At 39.6% G+C, this 19,636-nt stretch overlaps 1 protein-coding gene across 3 annotated transcripts; it reads right to left on the bottom strand.

Moving 5' to 3' along the window:
- Window positions 1-7,830: 7,830 nt before the first annotated feature.
- CATSPER2 (cation channel sperm associated 2) lies at window positions 7,831-19,627 on the bottom strand. 3 transcript variants are annotated; one of them, XM_019725330.2, is made up of 13 exons: window positions 19,393-19,627; window positions 18,781-18,927; window positions 18,108-18,281; window positions 17,848-17,916; window positions 14,694-14,866; window positions 13,911-14,066; window positions 13,504-13,628; window positions 12,844-13,022; window positions 12,536-12,635; window positions 12,160-12,216; window positions 9,760-9,959; window positions 9,227-9,409; window positions 7,831-7,968 (listed from the first exon to the last, which is right to left on the bottom strand). In XM_019725330.2, the coding sequence occupies exons 2-13, from the start codon at window positions 18,923-18,925 to the stop codon at window positions 7,937-7,939; spliced, it is 1,593 nt and encodes a 530-aa protein (XP_019580889.1). In that variant the 5' UTR covers window positions 18,926-18,927; window positions 19,393-19,627; the 3' UTR covers window positions 7,831-7,936. The 3 variants fall into 3 exon arrangements, with proteins under 3 accessions (XP_019580889.1, XP_019580890.1, XP_019580891.1); XM_019725331.2 differs by having other exon boundaries at window positions 9,227-9,394; window positions 19,393-19,626; XM_019725332.2 differs by lacking the exon at window positions 13,504-13,628 and having other exon boundaries at window positions 13,981-14,066.
- Between the last annotated feature and the right edge of the window lie 9 nt (window positions 19,628-19,636).

The following is a 19,636-nucleotide window of genomic DNA, read 5'->3' as shown; positions in this document are numbered from 1 at the left end:
ACCTTCAAATCCATTATTAATGCACTTCTGCCCTAGAATGTTCACTTAGGAGCATAGAATTTTAGAGCTGGAAGGGACCTGTGAATCCTCCAGTAAAAACTTTTTTATAAATGAGGAAGTGAACTCCCAAATAAATGAAATGCACTGGCCCAGGCCACAAAAGGAGTTGAAGGCAGTGCTGGCATTTTCCAAGTCAAAACTTGAGACCAGTGAAATGATCTATTGCATCATTTTACCAATATTTTCCCTTTGCCCATCAAAGACACATCGAGTCTGAAAAGTAGAGAGGATAATCAGAGGAAGACTATGGCCTGGGTTCCCAACAGCTTTCTAGCTCCTGGTTCCAGCCTATCCTGCAATTCACCTGAATTTCTACCCTTGGTTCTATAAAAACACTCTTATAATAAATTCTCCTTTTTTCTTAATACAATAGCAAAAAAAAGAGATGGCCTGGATTCAAATCCTGACTCCAATATTTACTAGCTGTGTGTCCTGGGTCATTTCTAACCCTTTCTGTGTCACAGTGTTGTTTGCTGCAGAAAGGAGAAATCTAGTATAGGGGTGTTGTGAGGATTATATTAGATAATGCATTTAAAGTGTTTAGCATAGTGGCTGGCATTCATTCAACAAAGAGTAAGCACTATCATGTGCCAGGCACTGATCCAAAATAAACATGCACTAAATGTTATTACTATTATAGACTAGTTCAATATAAATTTACAAATCCTTTTATTTGAAACTAGAGTCCTAATTAATAAAGATATTGTTACCAAGAAGTAGTGTCTTGAGTGAAAGACCTTCAGAACAAGTATGGAATTAGCAGAGAGAGGAACAGTGAGGATTCCCTCAACCCTGGATGGGAAATTCTTAGCAGTCCACCTGATGATGTAGCAAGAAGTTGGTTAAGCAAACCTGTTCTTGCCAAGGATTCAGACTGTGTGCCAACTGAGGATGAAGTGCTTTGAGTTTATAGCAAATATATCAGGCTATTCCGCATAAGTGGGTTACTGCTTATAGCTTGGTAAGGTTTAGCAGGAGTGAGACAAGTTCCAATCTTCGATGATCAAATGAAAAGAGAGAAAAACAGAACCAACAAACAAATAAGAGCGGTCCAGAACAAGAAATTAATCATGCATCTTGCCAAAGTGTAATGGATCATGTTGGTGGGATGATTGGAATGCTTTGTGATCTGGTGATTTTAATAAAGACACGTGGGAGGAGCCAGGGGAGGTAAGACATTTGAAACACCCTCACTCCCTCCTAACCTCTCCGAGGGCACTCTCTGTCTGACAAGATCAGATACCTCCCTTCGTAAAGTACAATTATTTTTCTCCCTTTTCAGTTTGTTTTTTATAAAATATACACTGCTCACTAGATATCCAAGCATTCCCCATATTTCCCAGATCTCTTGCAGTTAGGTGGGGTCAAGTGATTAGCTCCAGCCAATGGATAGTGAATGACCAAAGAATTTAAGAGCTAGTGAATGACCCTCCCACCATCTCATCCCTGTTGTAACTTAGAAACTGCATGTTGAGATGGCAGTGTCACAAGGCCAAGTAGCCTGAAGCTCCAAATTATCACATAGCATTTACAGTCGATTCTCATTATTTGTGAGTTCTGTATTTGTGAATTCACCTACTCACTACAATTTGTGACATAAAAATTAATGCTTGTGTCATGTTCACAATTATCTACACACATGTATAGAGTGGTGAAAAATTTGAGTCGCTTCATGTGCATGTTCCCAGCTGAGTTTGAACAAGGTGCTACACCTCCTTTTTCTCATACTATAAATGTCCTCTTCACTGTCTAGTTAGTGAAACAATTTTCACATTTGTATGTTATTTGTTGGTGATTTCACTGTTTAAAATGGCCCCCACGCTTAGTGCTAAAGTGCTTTCCAGTGTTCATAAGCATAGGAAGGCTGTGATGTGCCTCAGGGAGAAAATACATGTGTCAGGTAAGCTTCATTCAAGCGCGAGTTATGATGTTCTTGACAGAGGAGTCAACACTAATAAATCAACAACATATATTAAATAAGGTGTCTTTAAACAGAAACACCTTACAGAAAACATAATACATAAAAAAAGGTGGAGCGGCCAGTTGCCTCAGTTGGTTATAACAGTGCTCATACCACCAAGGTCGCCAGTTCGATTCCCACATGGTCCAGTGAGCCGCACCCTCCACAACTAGATTGAAAACAATGACTTGGCTTGGAGCTGATGGGTCCTGGAAAAACACACTCTTCCCCAACAAAAAATTAAAAAAAAAAAAGCTTATGTATCCATCGGTTGATGAAAATGTTATAACCAGAGGCCCACAGGAACTTAACCCTGTATTTCCTCTAGGAGGCATAGTTCAGTATTTGCTAACTCAGTGTTTGCAGCAACTTTATAGAACATAACTACTGAGAATAACAACAATCAACAGTAGTTGCCTTGAAGAGTTGCCCAACCAATACTGGAATCTTCATGAATGAGAAATAAACCTTTTTCCTGTTAATCACTGAGGTTTCCAGGTTAATTTGTTCTTGCGGTATAGCTTTTGACTCTCCTGATTAAGACACTTCTAAATTACGCTTGCATTTTGATATTGAGTTCTGAAGTCTAGGTTCCTATTCTATCATTTATTAGTTCCATAACCAAGAGAAATTTCTACAGTTCACTCATCTGTAGAATAAATATTACCCATTCACCCAATTATGTTTATTCCCTTGTATTATAAAGTGCCTATGGTGTACCAAGCACTTGTATAGATCCAATAAATGTTACTACTACTGACTAGCTCACGATGAATTCTTTTTCTTTTTTTGGAACTAAAAGAATCTTAATCAATACAAAAGTTAGTATAAGAAGCAGTATCTTAAATGAAAGGCCTTCAGAAAAAATATGAAACTAGCTAAGAAGGGAGGAGATAAGGGGATGACTGAGGATTCTCCCAACCCTGAGAAATTACTTGTCAATCCTCACTGGGAAGAAGAGGAATAGCAGGTTTAAGGGAATAGTAATGAGTTGCATTTTGCACGTGTTACAAATGAAGTACCTGAGGACAACTGAATATTTTCCCCTGGAGTTTCTAAGAGAGGTCTGGGCTGAAAATGGAATTAGAAATCATAAATGTACAGATAGTAGTTAAAAGCATACAAGTGTATGAAACTAGTTAGAGAGAGTTTGTAGAGTATGAAACAAAAATGGCTGAGGACCACTCATTTAAAACTTGGGAAGAAGATGGCTAGCAACAAAAGCAGAAGGGAAACAATCCAATGGAACACTTAAAGAGCATAGTGTCCTGAAGCCAAAGGAGGAAAACATTTTAATGAAGGTGCAATGGTCAAAATGAGTTGTGGTGGTTTTGGACTTTGTTGGTTTAGCTAAACTGGAATGAATTTCCCAGAATTCTCTTCCTTGTATGGCTCCATGTTATGCTTGGCCAACAAGAGAAACTTGTATGAGATTTGAGAGGAGGAAGGAAAGCAGTGAAGACCTCTATTTAGAGGTGCTAAAAGATAGACACAGACATTGAGGGATGGAGGTCCAGTTTGCCCTCACTGAAAAGAGGATGAAAAATAGGGAGATAAGTTAGTCAGGTAAATATTTTTATTTGGTCCTACAAAAGCGTTTGTGGGGTTACATGCTACTTAGTGGAATCTGTCTAGTCTCCAATACGGAAATGTAAGTATCATCTTACACCAGACTAGACTATAAGCTTTCAAGCAGAGACTACACACTGTTGTACCCCAAGTGCCTAACACAGTTACTGGCTCATAATATTAAACGAAGGATTTGTTAAAGAAATTAATTAATTCTACCCCACACATTCTTGGCCTATATTATAGGGGCTAAGTACTGAACTTGCTGCTTCCACTCAAAGATTTAAAATGTTCACTGCAAGGCTGGCCAGTTAGCTCAGTTGGTTAGAGCGCGGTGCTAATAACACCAAGGTTGCCAGTTCAGTCCTTGCATGGGCCACTGTGAGCTGCGCCCTCCTTTAAAAAAAAAAAAGTTCATTTCAGAGAGGGGACAATTCTTTACAAAGGAATTCCAATTGATAAATTTGGGAGGAATGAGAGAAATATAACACCACAGCAGTAATTACTATTATCCAAACAAGATCCACCAATGAATGCTAAAATTATTGGGGAAAAGTTTAAGGAGAAAGAAGATATTTGCATAAACTCACAGTATCCCCTCCCAAGTTTTACTAATTATAAAGGGAAAAATAGTTAACTTCACAATGGAAAAACCTGGCTGATATCACCTTCACTAAAGAATCAAGGTTTGGGCCAGCCCGGTGGCTCAGGCGGTTAAAGCTCTGTGCTCCTAACTCTGAAGGCTGCCGGTTTGATTCCCACATGGCCCAGTGGGCTCTCAACCACAAGGTTGCCAGTTCAATTCCTCGAGTCCCAGAAGGGATGGTGGGCAGCACCCCCTGCAACTAAGATTGAACACAGCACCTTGAGCTGAGCTGCCACTGAGCTCCCGGATGGCTCAGTTGGTTGGAGCGTGTCCTCTCAACCACAAGGTTGCTGGCTGTGCCCCCTGCAACTAGAAACGGCAACTGGACCTGGAGCTGAGCTGCGTCCTCCACAACTAAGATTGAAAGGACAACAACTTGACATGGAAAAAAGGCCTGGAAGTACACAATGTTCCCCAATAAAGTCCTGTTCCCCTTCCCCAATAAAATCTTTTAAAAAAAAAAAAAGAATCAAGGTTAACATCACCAATTATAAGATATATCACTATCATATACCTCCCAATAGGATGGGCTAAGAAGAGCACTTCACTTCATGGTATTCTTCTAAAAATTCATAATCTCAATACAATCACAGAAAACATTAGATGAACCCAAATTGAAGAACATTCTACAAAATACCTGACCAGAACCCTTCTCAAGAAATGAGGTGGAATGAGACATAAGAATTTGCTGAGGTTTTAAAGCTTTGGAAATAAAATAAGTAAATAAAAAATTTTAACATTTAAAACTTTATATTAAAGAATAGTGATAATATATGGACAAATTATAATGAAGAAAAATTAATATAGATTCATAACCAGTGATCGGTGTTGAACATTCAAAAATAAAAGTTTAAGTTATTAGGGTTATATAGTAGGTAGAAGCTGTACTGTAATTATAAAATTTCTCTTCTTGCATTATTTTTATATAATTTATAATATAACAAAACAAATACTATTTTTTTTGCTTCAAACTGAGAACACACTGTGTTAAGTTCCAGGATGGTATTTGAAGAGGTAGGTAATAACTGGAGATCAAAGGGGAAATCTATGTTACAAAATAAAGCTTAATACAAATGTTATGTGAAAAAACGTAGTTATATCACAACAATATCTAAATCCTAACTTCATTTCCAAAATGCTCCTGAGGAACCTTTAGCGTTACCTGGTGTAGAGCTCGAATCTGTTCCTTGACTTAAGAATAGTGTTGAGAACTCTAGCAAGGATACTCAGCGCAAGGATAAAATAGAAGCTAGAGGAGTAATGGATTCATTGACAATGGTTTGATCCTTAGACCTTAGAATATTTACTCAGAAAATGTTTGGTTTGTTTTTATTTTTGAGCAGCTATTTCACATGGGCCTGGACTGCTAGAAAGAAAGATAATTTGGGGGGTTGGGTGGTGTCATGCGGGGTGTCAGGCGGGGTCTCAGCTCCCACTCCCCACATAGGAACGCAGGATATGGTAAGGCCAAAAAGGAACACCCACGGAGCTATAGATAGGGGAGTCATACCACTATATTCTTGCTGGTGGCTGGGTTGGAGACACAGGAAGCCGGAGCCACACTATCCGCAACCTGCTGTTCACTTCTCTGCCAACCAATCAACCCCACTTGCTAGCTGCAATCTGCGCTTCCTAGCTCAGCCACCATCTCCTTGCTAGCCCCCATTTTCTGCTAGCGTAGCCACGGCAGTTATATTAGTGGCCAATGGCTCACGGGTTACAGCTGATGGACATCCAATCACAGTTGATGGCCATTTACTACCTGAGCCAGCACCTTTCCATGTGAGGCCAAGAGCCTGGAAACTGCACTTCTGGCTCTGTCCCCACACTTGGTAAATGAGTGGCACTAAAATTACTGTCTTCATGGAAGTTATTATTTGGTGCTCTTCTGACGAAGTAGTTAGTATGGCAGGGATTTCTGTCTTGTTTGTTCACTGATGTATCCAAGGCTTAGAACAATATCTGGAACATAGGAACTCAACAAATATCTGTTGAATAAACTTCCATTTCAGTAGCACTGAAACCAGATAGTTTTCATTAAGGAAGGAGTTAAAAAACGACGCAGCATGCATAGACCGTTCATTTGAGAGAAGTTCAGCTAAGAAAGCCAGGAGGGGATCAATCATCAAAAATACCTAGAAAGCAGTCTGAAACTTTAATGTTGCATATGTAACACCTGATTCAATAGGCCCGAGGATGGGACCTGAGATTCTGCACTTCTAACAAGTGACCAAGTGAAGCTGTCTTCAGACCACACTTTGAGCAAAGCTACTCAAAGAGCATCTACTTTGTGGATAGCGTATATAAGATTTACTAAATAATGCTTCTTTACTCTGTTTTATTATGTTTATTGTATTATGAATGCTAGGTTCAATGGATGCTCCAATCCAGATTTTACTGGACCATTTCTTTCTTGAAATTCTATCTTGGCTCTAATGACATTGCTCTAGAATGATTATCCTCCTGTCACTCCAGCTCTTCCCTCTCAGGCTTCTTTGTCGGCTCCTTTTCCTCCTCCCGTCCCTTAAGCGTTCCTGTTACCCAGGTGTCTGTCTCCAGCCCTCTTCTATTTGTACTTAATAGGACTCCTTTGTCATCTCTAATTCTTTGGTGTTTCTAGGTATAAAATTTTGTCTAACAATAGTAGTTTGTTTTTTCCAAATATTTATGCCATATTTATGATAGGATATTTAATACAATATTACATATTGACATTTTTAAAAAACTTTTTTTTGCTTTGTTCCTAATTTTATGGGGAAATGACAACAATGCTTTTCTTTGAAACATAGTGTTGGTTCTTGGTTTTAGATAATTTTTATTTACTTCATTTTAAAAATTGAGCTATAAATTGCATAACAACTTTCACTATTTCAAAGTGTAAAATTCAGTGTTTTTTTATGTATGAGGATATGTATGAGTGAAGCACTCAAAAAATGATAGAATTTTTAATAATAAATGTTTCTAAAGACTTAAGTCATCCAACAATGGAATGGGATCCCTTCTAGATAATAAATCCCCAGTAACTAGAAAACCATTACGCATCAGCTTGATAATCCCCCTTTCAGTGACATTCTAAAAGCTGTCCCTGTTTCTATGGGAGATAGAGTAACTCTGAGGTCCCGTCTAATGCTAAAAATCTATACACTTACTGATTTGAACACTCCTACAGAGTGGAATCACTGTCCTGAGCAATGGCAAGGAAATGAAATAAAGGGACTCTCTTCTGGCCCAGAAATAGGTGAAAATGATGTTTGATTAAAGTTAATGGTGCACAGGAGAATGTTCATCGAGTAGGAAATGGAAACAATAGTTCTCAGTTACACTAACAGCTCCTAGGATCTCCTTACCCCAACCACCCCAACCAGAGAGGCCTGTACCCACCAGGGAGAGAGGGTGAAATTAGGACTCAGTCAGGAAGTGGAAGGTGCAGGAAGGGTGGGAACTATAGCTACAAAGTCAAGGAAAGAATCAGCCTGAGCAGCTGAGGAAAGGGTAGAAAGCCAAGGACCACAGGCGCCACTGGCATCTAAACTCGGTTTTTTGCTTGACTTTTTACCTTCCAATACCCTCTATGTTTCAGGGACAGGCCACTGAGAAATTATCAGCAGTATTTATTAGACATTTATACTTTGAATTCTCCATTTCCAACTACTGCCTTCATTATCTTTTGCCAAAGATATCGAAGCCATCCATTGTTGGCTTTACTTGTCTTCAAAGTTCATCAGTGCCTGCACTGTAAAGAAAGAGACTGTGAGGCTGGAGAGCTAAGAATATGGAGACAAACAAATGTTTGGTGAAGACCCTGCTTTTCTAGGTCCCAAATTTTTCTGGGTCACAAATTTTTACCAAACTTTACTTTAAGCCATGTGTTACGTGTCAACTATAACTGAAAAATAAAAATTTTAAAAATTAAGCCATATGTGTCTATACTCTTTGCCATAGATGAATGAACCAGTATTAAAGAAGTTGCTTTGCTACCTTCTCTCTTTTACTCTGTTCTCTCCAGAGAACAAGTGAAAAGACAGGACTGAGGACAACTGGAAAGAGCAGGATTAACCTTAGGCAACATTTTGAAGTAGGCAAATGTGTGCTTTGACAAACAACTTTGACATCCTGCTTGAAATTCCATGTTCCAACATTATAAATTTCTCTTCTTACCCTCCTGTGACCACCACACACAAATTCCTCTTCCCTAGATTGTTATTTTCACATTGAGTTGATTTCAACGAGGTATGAGAAAGATAACACTAATCCATATTAAATTGTAGAAAAGGACCCACTAACTCCCAGTTTTTATTTTTAGAGGGAAAATTTATTAATCTAAATTAATTTCTAAGAGCTGAAATTTCAACTGAGAAACTTGGGGAAAATAATTTTGACCAGGTAGTTCTCCACTTAACTCAAACTCTACTATTTAAATCACATACTTCTCTCTGCCTAGGCTGATACTAGAAGGTGCTGAAAGGAAGAAAAATCTATAATTCAAAAACCTCTTTCGGGGGTTGGGGACAGTGGACACTTGTAGGCTTTCTGCTCACTGTCTAATCCCCATAGCTATCAGTCATTATATATATAAACCCCAAATCTCGAGCCTGAGGCCCTAGTGTTCAGGTCTGAAATGTGGCCTTCAAAGAGAAGAAACACGTACAAAAGGGGGTGGGCCACCCAAATCAAGCAAGAGCCCGCCTTGTCTTAATTCTCAACAACTGGAACACTTTCTTTCCCCTTGGGAAACAAGCTCTCAAACCTCAAAGGATTTAGAAGTCCCCTACTGAAGAAGCAAAATTGCCAGGTTCTCTTTAGGTTAGAAAAAAATCAAGACATATGCCCAGAACGTGGCATGCCAAACCCAAGAGTTGCCTTTTTTAGGTGTAAGGTAGAAATTCAGAGGCTGAGATGGCAAACTAGTGGACACCCTCCTCCTTATCCCATTGTATGTGCTACTCCCATATAATTAACTCCTGGTCCTCATGCCTGCCCTAAATCCATACCTGCAAACTCTTGCAACTGCTTACGCTCCTCTAGGTTATACTGAAGCTTTTCTAGCAACTCAAAATATCGGAAAAGTGAATCTCTAGGCCAAACAACGCGTTCATCCTGATCCATGTCCATTAGTCCAGGCAGATTCTGGTGCACATGGGTCTCCCAGTCCAACTGACCTGGATGGAGAAAATCTTCTTAAAAACATATATAGATTTGTGGAAGTTGGGAAAGAGCTGATAAACCTTCTGGGGTGTGGGGGGAAGCAGGAATGAAAAAAAGAAACAGAAAGCAGGGAGGGAGAAGAGTGCATCATCAAGAGGACGCTTTTTACAATAAGCAAAGACAGCCACAGCCACACTCATCCAAAGCGAAGCAGAAGTACAGGGGAAATGAAGAAGCACAAAGAAAGTAACTAAGGCCAGAAAATCAGACTGGTGGAGAAAACTGGGAAGTAGATATAATGGGAGCGCTCCTATTAAGATAGGGATAGCTCCTAGAGAAGAGGAGTCTGAATTTCAAGTGGAAGAAACCCTGTGCTTACCAATAGAGTGAAAATATCTGGATTCAGACGAGGAAAGGAAAGAAGATGAAGAGGGGGAAGATGAGGACTTTTTCTTTTTTGGCAAGGACTCTTTTGGTTTTGACTCAGATGGTCTTGAACTCTCTTCAGTGACACTGTTTTCAGATTCTTCTTGAAAAGCTCCTGATATGTCCAAAGATTCCCCTAGTTGACTGGTATCTCTATAAGTGAAAGGGGAAATTTTATTGCTTCAAATACATTTATGAGATATGGCTAGCTCTTTCATTATTCTGGTCCTGGCCCTGGCCGTTCCCTGAAACTTAAGGCAATGAGGGCCAAACTGCTCATTGTATGTTGAAGTTATTGTACATACAAGCCCCAAATCTGAGCTTAAACATTTCCAAGCTCCACTATCCCATGTGCTATATCCTTATTAGTGCTCCTCGCCACATAGCTTCTGTGCTGGTTTACTCAGGCTTCCACATTCCACACCCCACCTTATTTTGTGAAGCTATAGCTCCCTACTCCATGGCTGTATGCATATTTCACCACAACTATAGCCTTTGCCTCCCTGATTCCATTTCTTAATAGTAGAGGGCCCCCAGGCTCAGCTCTTGTTTTTTTGTTCGTTTGTTTGTTTTGTTTTTTAAATTAGTTTATTGGGGTGAAGAAGCTCTTATTTTTTGTGTGTTTTTTATCTTCTCCATCTACAGTCACCCCTTGGGCGATCGCGTCTGAGTTTAAATGCCTACTAAATGCAAATTTAAACCTCCAGTCCAGACCTCATTCCTCAATCCAGACTTGTATATACAATTTTACTCACATATCATCACTTGAATATCTAATGGACACCCCAAATTCAACCAAAACTGAACTCTTTGACCACCAAACCTCTTTCTCCCACAGGCTTCTCCATCTCAGCTAATTCATTTTGCCAGTTGCTCAGGTCAAAACTTTGCTTAACTCTTCTCTCATACCCCATGTCCAATCCTCAAGAAATCCTGTTGTCCCTACCTTCAAAATATATCTTTTCTCACTCGTACCACTCTTGTCTGAGCCATCATCACCTTGTGCCTGGAGAGCAGCACAGCCTCCCAACTCATCTCTCTGCTCCTTCCCTTGTTCTTCTACATTCTATCATCACTACAGCAGCCAGCATAAACCTTCTTAAGTGTAAGTCATTTCTCGTCACTGCTCTGCTCTGTTCCCCATTTCACTCAAAGCCTAAGTCCCTGTAACGGCCCCCTCAGCCCTGCAGGATCAGGTCCCCATTATCTCTCTGATCTCATCTCCTATCATTCTCCCACCTGCTCACTTTGCTCCGGTCACAATGGCTTCCTTGCTGTTTCTCAAACACACCAGGCAAGCTTCTGGTTTAGGATCTTTGTAATAGCTGTCCCTCTGCCTATAACACTCTTCCCATAGATATCCACATAGTAATCCCCTCACCTACTCCAAGTCTTTTCTCAAATGTTGCCTTTTCAGTGAGGCCACCCTGACTACCTTTTTAAAGATTACAACCTATCTGCAACCCCATCCTATACTCCAGTTCCCCTTAACCTGTCCTAATTTTCATTTTTCATAATGCTGGTCATATTTTAACATATGAATATACTTATTTAATATGTTCATTGTTTATTGTCTCTTCCCCTTACTAATATGTACACATCATGAGAGCAGGCATTATTGTCCATTTTGTTAACTGATATATGCCAAGCATCTAAGTATTTAATAATTATTTGTTGAATGGATAAATGAATTTCTTATTTCTCCTTCTGTTCTCTTGTCCATTGTTGAACAGGGTCTAGAATAGCATCTGTTTCATGGAAGGTATATATATTAATCTCCTGTGGCCGCTGTAACAAATTACCACAAACTTGGTAGATTAAAACAACAAGAAATGTATTCTCTCACAATTTTGGAATCCAGAATCTGAAACCAAGGTATTGGCAGGGCCAAACTCCCTCTGGAAGCTCTAGAGGAGAAGGTCCCTTGCTTCTTCTAGCTCTGACAGTCAGTTGCCTGGCATACCTTTCGCTTGTATTTGCATTACTCCAATCTCTATCTCCATCTTCACATCTCCTTCTCTTATTCTCTATGTCTATGTCTTCTCCTCTTCTGTCTATTATAAGGACTTTGTCACTGGATTTAGGGCCAAACTGGATAATCCAACATGATCACATCTCAACATCCTTAAACTTAATTGCATCTGCAAAGCCCTTTTCTCCAAATAAGGTCATGTTCACAGGTTCTGGCGGTTAGGACATGGACATATCTTTTTTTGGGGGGCTACCATTCAACCCAGTACAATAAATAGTTATTGAATGAATGAATTCTCTCTCAAAGCCAATATTCATCTTTGGTTTTCTACCCTCTCCTCCGTCACGTGTGTCCATACCAGTTCATATACACACTCCTAACCTGATATCCATTTTGCTAAGGCTTGACCTCAGTGCCTCAGGGGATAGGTTTTGTCTCCTGCAAAGCAAAAAACACACAAGAGTGAAGAGAGTTTTACTGAAGCAGGAGTATAGTAAGGAGAAAAGAAAATAATTCAGCTCATAAAGTGAAGAAAACTGAGCAAGAACAAATTTCAGTAAAGGGGTGAAAAAGAGTAGGGAAACCCCCAACAGTGGATAAAAGAATCAGGCAATAGTCTAGAGCTGGGGAATTCTAATCCTGGGGCAAATCTTCTGTCATAAAGGGAAAAATGGGGTCGAGGCTAAGGAATAGAAACTGGGAATTGGTCAGGAAACCTTAGAGAACTGAAGCTGGGTTTGAAAAGGGGGAAGCAGACCTCTGGATAATCTGTCGCTTGAACATGCCGGCTTTGTACTGAACCTCCAGGTGCGTCATTTCCTCATTCAGCTCATTCCTGATATTCTGGAAGTTAGTAACTGCCCCAAAGGGCCATTAGGAGTTGGGAAATGGTGGTGACTACACATGGGGAGAGGGATTGGGTGGGGAGAAACCAAGTGAAATACCCATCACAGGCCCCAAGCCTTCCCGCTATATCAGGTTCTCTTTATCCATAATCTATTCATCCTAACTTCCACTCTAATTCCTTCCCAACCATCCACGAAGTTTCACTTCTTCTATGCTTACCCATCATGGCTACTATGATATTTCGAAAGACTATGGAACCAAGTAACAACGAAAGGATGACATAGATGCCGGTGAAGGTGCGGCTGACTTCAGGCACCTTCCAGCTATCCTGAAGCAGCGCGTACCAGTGGTCCATGGTGAAAAGAATGAACACTGTCACCAGGGAATTCAGCACGTCCCTAAAGAAAAAGGAGATGTGTGTATACATAGGACAGAGATCTAAACCTCTCAGAAACAGTATCATTCTCACTCTTTTTTTTTTCATTCTCACACAGAAGAGCATTTCTTCGTTTGCTGTGCTAAGTGCTTAAATGCATTACCTCATTTATCGCACACTCTCATTTCTATTTTTCAAAAGAGGTAACTGAAGCATAGAAGCCAGGGCTTAACCACTGGAGTATACTGCTATTTAAAGATGGTTGATGAGGGTGTATTTGAATTGGCAAAACCCAGAGAAAATGTGGAACTAGCTGCCCTATCCTCAAAATCAGAGCAAATACCACTCACTATTCTTTTGCTTTCTCCTTTGCCTCTCCTTACTGTGTTCTATTCCAATTTCTCATAATAGACTAAATTTTGTATAACTATACTTTGGAGCAGCTTCCCAGTCTCTTGCCCAAATTCTTTCCCCCCACCCAGGCTTCCCCCAGCCCTGCCTACGAGAAGAACACGCGGTACTCCAGGTCCTGCCGAGTTGAACGGGTATAATCCTCAAAGAAGTGGACACCGGATACAGCAAAAATGTAGAAGAAGATCATCAGCAACAACAGGAGGAAGGCCATGCTCTAGAGGCCATGACCTCAAGTCAGAGCTGGGCCAGACGAGGCTGATCTCCACCTACAGCCCAGTCAAGCCCACCCTGGCAATCCCCCACCAAACCCTCACTTCCAGTCCTGAGCCCAGACATCTCTAGACACAAGCAGCTTGATCCCAGCTCCCCTTTCTTATCCAGTAACAAATAACAGGGTCTTTCATTGTCTTCTTTGGCCCACCCAGACTTGATTTCATGTTAATACCCCATATTTATCCACCTTGCCCACCTGGTTTAGCTGCTATAGTCAAATCACCTTGAGAGCCCTGACCAGGGCCAAAATAATGACTCGAATTTGACGGAATCGTGCAAAGAGTTTGAGAGACCTTAGCATCCGGCAGATCCTCAGCAACTGGAGCCATACAGATTGACTTGTTACCCCTACCAGCACCACAACCTCAGGAATCAGGGACTGTGGGAAACACACAGATTATGAGTAAAAGCACCCACACACAGTTGCCTCTTGTTTATCTCATCTTCTTCTTACTTCCTTGGGCATTATCCCTTGAATAACATTCTCTGGGGATTATTTCCTAGTCAGCCCTTCTATGCTAAATTATTAGGTTGGTGCAAAAGTAATTGCGGTTTTTGCAATTATTTTTAACCTTTTAAACCGCAATTACTTTTACAGCAACCTAATACTTAAACTGTACTTCAACTTGCTCAGACATAAAAAAAAAAAAAGGGGGTAAATATAGTGCCTATCTCATTGGGTTGTTGTGGAGCTCAAATGAGAAAACACATGTAAAACACTTAGAACAGTGCCTGGCATTTAGTAAGTGCTTAGTAAGTGGTAGATGTTATTGTTGGGATTAATGTTGTGGTTAGATTCTGCCTTGTTCCTAATACCAACAACTCCTGCAATGACTGACTTTTAGTTTTAGAAGGAAAAAAAAGAAAATACCAACAAAATAAGGAAGTTAGGTACATTTCTATTTGTTTCTTCCTATGATCTAATTATCTTAACTTTTCTTGTCATTTTGATTCACCTCGCACATTCCTCAGGCACTAAACTAAACCTCAGGATATCTATCCTTACCAATATGGTGACAACAAAGTCAAAGACATTCCAGGAATTCTTCCAGAAGAGGTAAAAGCTGGATAGCCACATAAGAAGGATTTCCAAGATGAAAATAAGCAAGATGAACCAAGCTGCCACCTCCAGAGCCAGCTTCAGTGGCAACAGTTGGACATCTGAAGATTCGAGCAATTCTGTGAGAGTAGAGCAAAGGATGAATAAAGGTTAAGGAAGTGGGAAAGTGAACGATAGACAATGATTACAACCTGTTATAAACCACAATTGTGCCCAGTGCTATTCCATTTTTCTTTGAGTTTCTCTAACACTGTTGTTGCTTCAACCTGTGAAATACAAGGGAGGACAGAATCACACATGAACAATAGCTACGACTCATCTCTCCTGCTGGTATCAATATGTCTGACAGTTGTAAGTCACTGCCCTCCCACTCTGGGGTCACAATGACACCAAGGGATTGATCTCTTTCTTTACTCCCACCAACGCTGGCTGCTGTACTGTTATGTTACCCAGTCCCAAACCTCACAAAGCAGCAACGGGCCTTGAGCATAGAATGAAAATGTAGGCCATGATATGTAAAGTGCTTTATAAATGATGTAGAAACAAGAAGCCAGATTCACAGGGCATATTGAGTTACAAGAAGATATTAGTTGGTTATTTATTTGTTGGCTTTTAAAACTTTTGCTTTCTTCGCCGTCTAAATTTTATTTTGTTCTGCAAAGCAAATTGAATCCTATACTTTTTCTCTAGAACCCTATTATTTGCTATTTGCTATTCCTTAACTCGTTTCCTTCCTCTTTCAACCCTCTTCATCTCTTTTATTCATTTAATAGATGTATACTATGCTATTGAAACAGTCATTGAGATCAAAATAGGTTTAAAAGCTAAAAATGTAATATGTTTCCCTCTGAAACAGAATAATCTAAGAGCCTGCAAATGCACTAGGACTGATATGCTTGGCAGTTAATGGAGACCAAAAGAACATACTCAATCACCCTGAACAACACAAACTGCAGTGTAGATTTTAGACACACAGTTTTAAATTGTTATTGTTTTTAGTAACATTTTGGCTCATTATATCCATAATGGAATTAAGGTACAATGATATTGAAATACAACTTCATGAAGAGCATAAGAATAATTCTGCAAGTTTATCTCAAGATGATTTCATTAGTTTATTTAAATTGCATTCATCTGATCAAAAATTTTATATAGCACATCAGGATAGCTCTAGAACCTCAAAAATGAATGTACAAAATTGTAATGATGTTATACTCAGTTTTTTGTTAGCAATGAGGGCTATACACACTTGCAACATGTTATTTTCAGAGAAAGCCTTGCAAATGAGCTACATCTTTCTTTCTCTCTCTCTTCATTTAGAAACAAAATATGAAAATTATAAAAATAAGCAACTAATATCAGTGTGAAAGTTGATATTTTTCTATATTTTATGCCCTAATTCATAATTAAATTTGCATCTATACTTTAACATATATCACATTTTTAAACATATATATTATAAACCTGAAACTAATGTTAAATGTCAATTATATCTCAATTTTTAAAAAGGAACAAAAATTTGAATTAATTTAAAACTATACAATTACAAACTAAATATATTTGATCCCAAAGTCAAACTTAATATGTTATATTAAAATACATTTGTAGACAAATCATATATTTTATTTAAAAATAGCATGAATCATTTTTAAAATGACAAAAGTAAAACTTTGTTCACATATGATTATTACAATTATATAATAAGCATTAAAATACAATATTTAATAATATGCTAGCCTAAAATATTTACTTCAACTTGCTTCTTTATAGCACACAAAAATAATGAAATAATTAAAACTCGTAAGGAGGTTTTCAAGATTATATATGTATTACTGGGAAACAAAATCACAAGACAAAAAAGATTGGGGAGCTTTGATCTAGAAAACATTGTCAATTACTACCTTTTCCCCTATCTATAACAACTTTCTTTGTGATCTGGAAAATTGTTTTTTAAAAGCCTAAACAAAGCCTTAATGTTTATCACATGATTTAGTCTGTTCAGAGAAATCTGTTAGTCACAAATTATTATCCCTCCTGCCTTTCTACCATGACAACGTACTGAAGAAGACACAATATTCATGAATTTGCTAGGTAATTCCCACTTAGGCAATCACCTATCCTCTGGCACAGTGATAAGTTTCATATTCAGCTGGTTTACCAGACAGAATGGTTAGTGCTATTCTATTTTGATTTGTCCATTAGACCCAGGGTCTTATACATTTACTGCTATTTATTTTATTCCAAGGCTTAAGACTATATTCTTAACCCCACAAGGCGAATATATGCCAGTTATCATATAAGAAATAGGAAATGTGGGTGACTTACTTCAAAATGTTCCCCATATGCAGAGGAAATAGAACACTTCAAAATATATATTACAGTATACTGTAGTGAGTCAATGACATCAAACATTGTGGTATATTTAAATATATTTGAACTAATTACATTAAAAGACTGCTTTAAAGTGGGAAACTTCCCCAAAACAGTGAGGATGAAACAAGGAAGTGAGTACTTTTACGTTCTTTATCCCTTCTGAGCAGTTTGAGTTGATAATCAAATGAGCTCATTGATTCTCCAGATTTATTTTATTATTAATAGATTTCATATAATTTATAATTGGTTTTAGAGTCATACTCTTTAAGTCATTTTTTGGCTTATCTAATATCTTAGTTGTACCTAACTTTACATTCTTTGTGAGCTTTCTTATTTGTATTTAAATAACCTTTCTAAACATACCTATAAAAATGTAAATATTGGATCACTCACTGATAGGCACTAATATCTCTAACAGAGAAGGTTAATTCAAACACATTTAGACTAAACTGACACAAGAAATATAACTAGTCTTCCCACCGCCAGTTGCTTGTGAGTCTTACACCCTACCTGTAAGTGTCTAGATTACCTTATATCTGTTATACTACACTCTCGAGAGCCCTTCAAAAGGTTTCTAGGTCTTAGCAGTTGCACAAATCCTACTGCGGGAGACTTAATATAATCATGCCCATAAGAATTCAAATAACATTTAAAAATGTAAAATGACTTAAGTTAAAGGAAAAATGACTCCCACCTACTTCCTCTTTCATTCAATGTCAGTTCTCACCTATTTCAACCATAAGTACAATTGTATTCAAAAAGATGAGGAAGATGATGAAGTTTGTGAAGAGAGGACCTGTTTTCTCTTAAGGAAACATACGGAATGGAGTTCTGATTCATGCAGGTGAAACAATAGGGGCAAGAATAGAACCAGTGAGAATGAAAAGAAAATGGAGTTTGGAAAGGGAAAAATAAGTCATTAGGCAGATGATGAGGCAAGAGAGACAGTAAAGGTATGGGATAAAAATGAGTGGCAGGAAAGGATACACTCAAGGACCCATCCAGCCCACAAAGACAGAGGTGGCCTACGACTGCAGCGCACTTGAAGCCTGCTCATCAGTCTCTGGCCATGTGTGATCCGCTCTACATGACGAGGCTTTATGGAGAAGCGCACAAGCTGGTGTTGATCTCCCAACATAAGTTTCTTCTGATGGGAAGGATCTACACCAAAAATAAAAAAGGGATAGTAGGTAAATACAAAGAGAAGTTTTGGGGGAATATTCAGAGCAGGTAGGATTGGGGGCAGGGGCACTGTTACATAATGGACACCTAGAGCAGCTTGCTTGCCTTGCTGCTCTTTCTCACAGGAACTAATATTAGTTTGGAGTAAGAATTAATGTAATGCTTGTGATCAACACTATCCCTGCCAAAGAATAAAGGGAACAGATTCAACCCTCAAAGTTTTAAGTGTCTTTGGTAGAAATTTTCAAGTCAGCCAGGGCTAGTAACTATCATAGGCCGAAATGTGAGTGACATGGGTTCTGGATTCAAAGAGTTTTATTTATAAAGCCTTTGATTTATCAAGTTTGGTGTAACCTCCAAACTAGCAACGAAATCAATTTCCCCTGAATTTCCTTAAAATTGTCTCTCTGCTTCCTACTGTTTGGAGGGTGTGGATGGGAGTCTTAAGTTTCTCGGAGTGAAGAAACAGACTGCTGACCAAGTAGCTCTCGCATAGTGTGCCGTGGCACAGCTTGGCTCAAGCCTTGCAGATGCTCGATGAGAGAGAAAGTATCAATGAGCCGAGAACGAATGGCATCAGCTCTGGGCAGGTGCATGTGTCCTGCTGGGTGGTAAGTGGCCATGTCTGTTAAAAAAAAAAAGTAAGAATCAAGTATCATTTCATTCTTGGAGTTGCACCAAAGATTATATGTTTTTCCTTCCCCTTCTCCCAACCCCCTGAAGACAAACACACTGTACCAAGGCTCAAGGTTTTTTGAAACAGAAGGAGATAGGAGTTGTAAGAGAATATTGAGCAGTTGACTAAGTGGCCAGGCACCTTCACTTGTGTGACAGCATTTCTAATTAAAAGTAGCAGTCACAAGGGCAGGAGTCCCGGGACTGGACAAGGAGGAATTCGGGCACCACCTGGACCTGAGGGAATCAGTCAGTGCAATGAGGTGGGGCAGTGGGCGGGCTTGGGGCTGCCTCCGAAAGAAAAACCAAGAGGAACTGGACAAAATGCAACAGCCTGGCATTCTGAAAATGTGTCCCGTCCCAACCCTCCCTGCGGTGCCAGCTCCTTCTCTCAATTCCCGCTTGTGGGCCTCACCTCAGCCTAGGCTCTCTTCCGCCCACTCAGCCCTGACTTCACTCCTCCTCCGGCTCTGGCGCCCCCTGAGCAGAACGAGCTCAGGGTCGCCTTTCCGCCTCACTGCGCCCCATTTCCAGCTCCGCCCCGCCCGCTCCCAGGTTTCGGGTAGCCCCAGGCCCAACCACAGACCCCGACCCCGTCCCAGCCCCGCAGCCCCGGCGCTCGCTTCCTCCGTCCCGCCCCGCCCTGAGCTCCGACCACT

This window comes from Rhinolophus sinicus, linkage group LG03 (genome assembly GCF_036562045.2).
Source record: "Rhinolophus sinicus isolate RSC01 linkage group LG03, ASM3656204v1, whole genome shotgun sequence".
Taxonomy (NCBI): Eukaryota; Metazoa; Chordata; class Mammalia; order Chiroptera; family Rhinolophidae; genus Rhinolophus; species Rhinolophus sinicus.
This window is presented reverse-complemented; position numbering and strand designations above follow the sequence as displayed.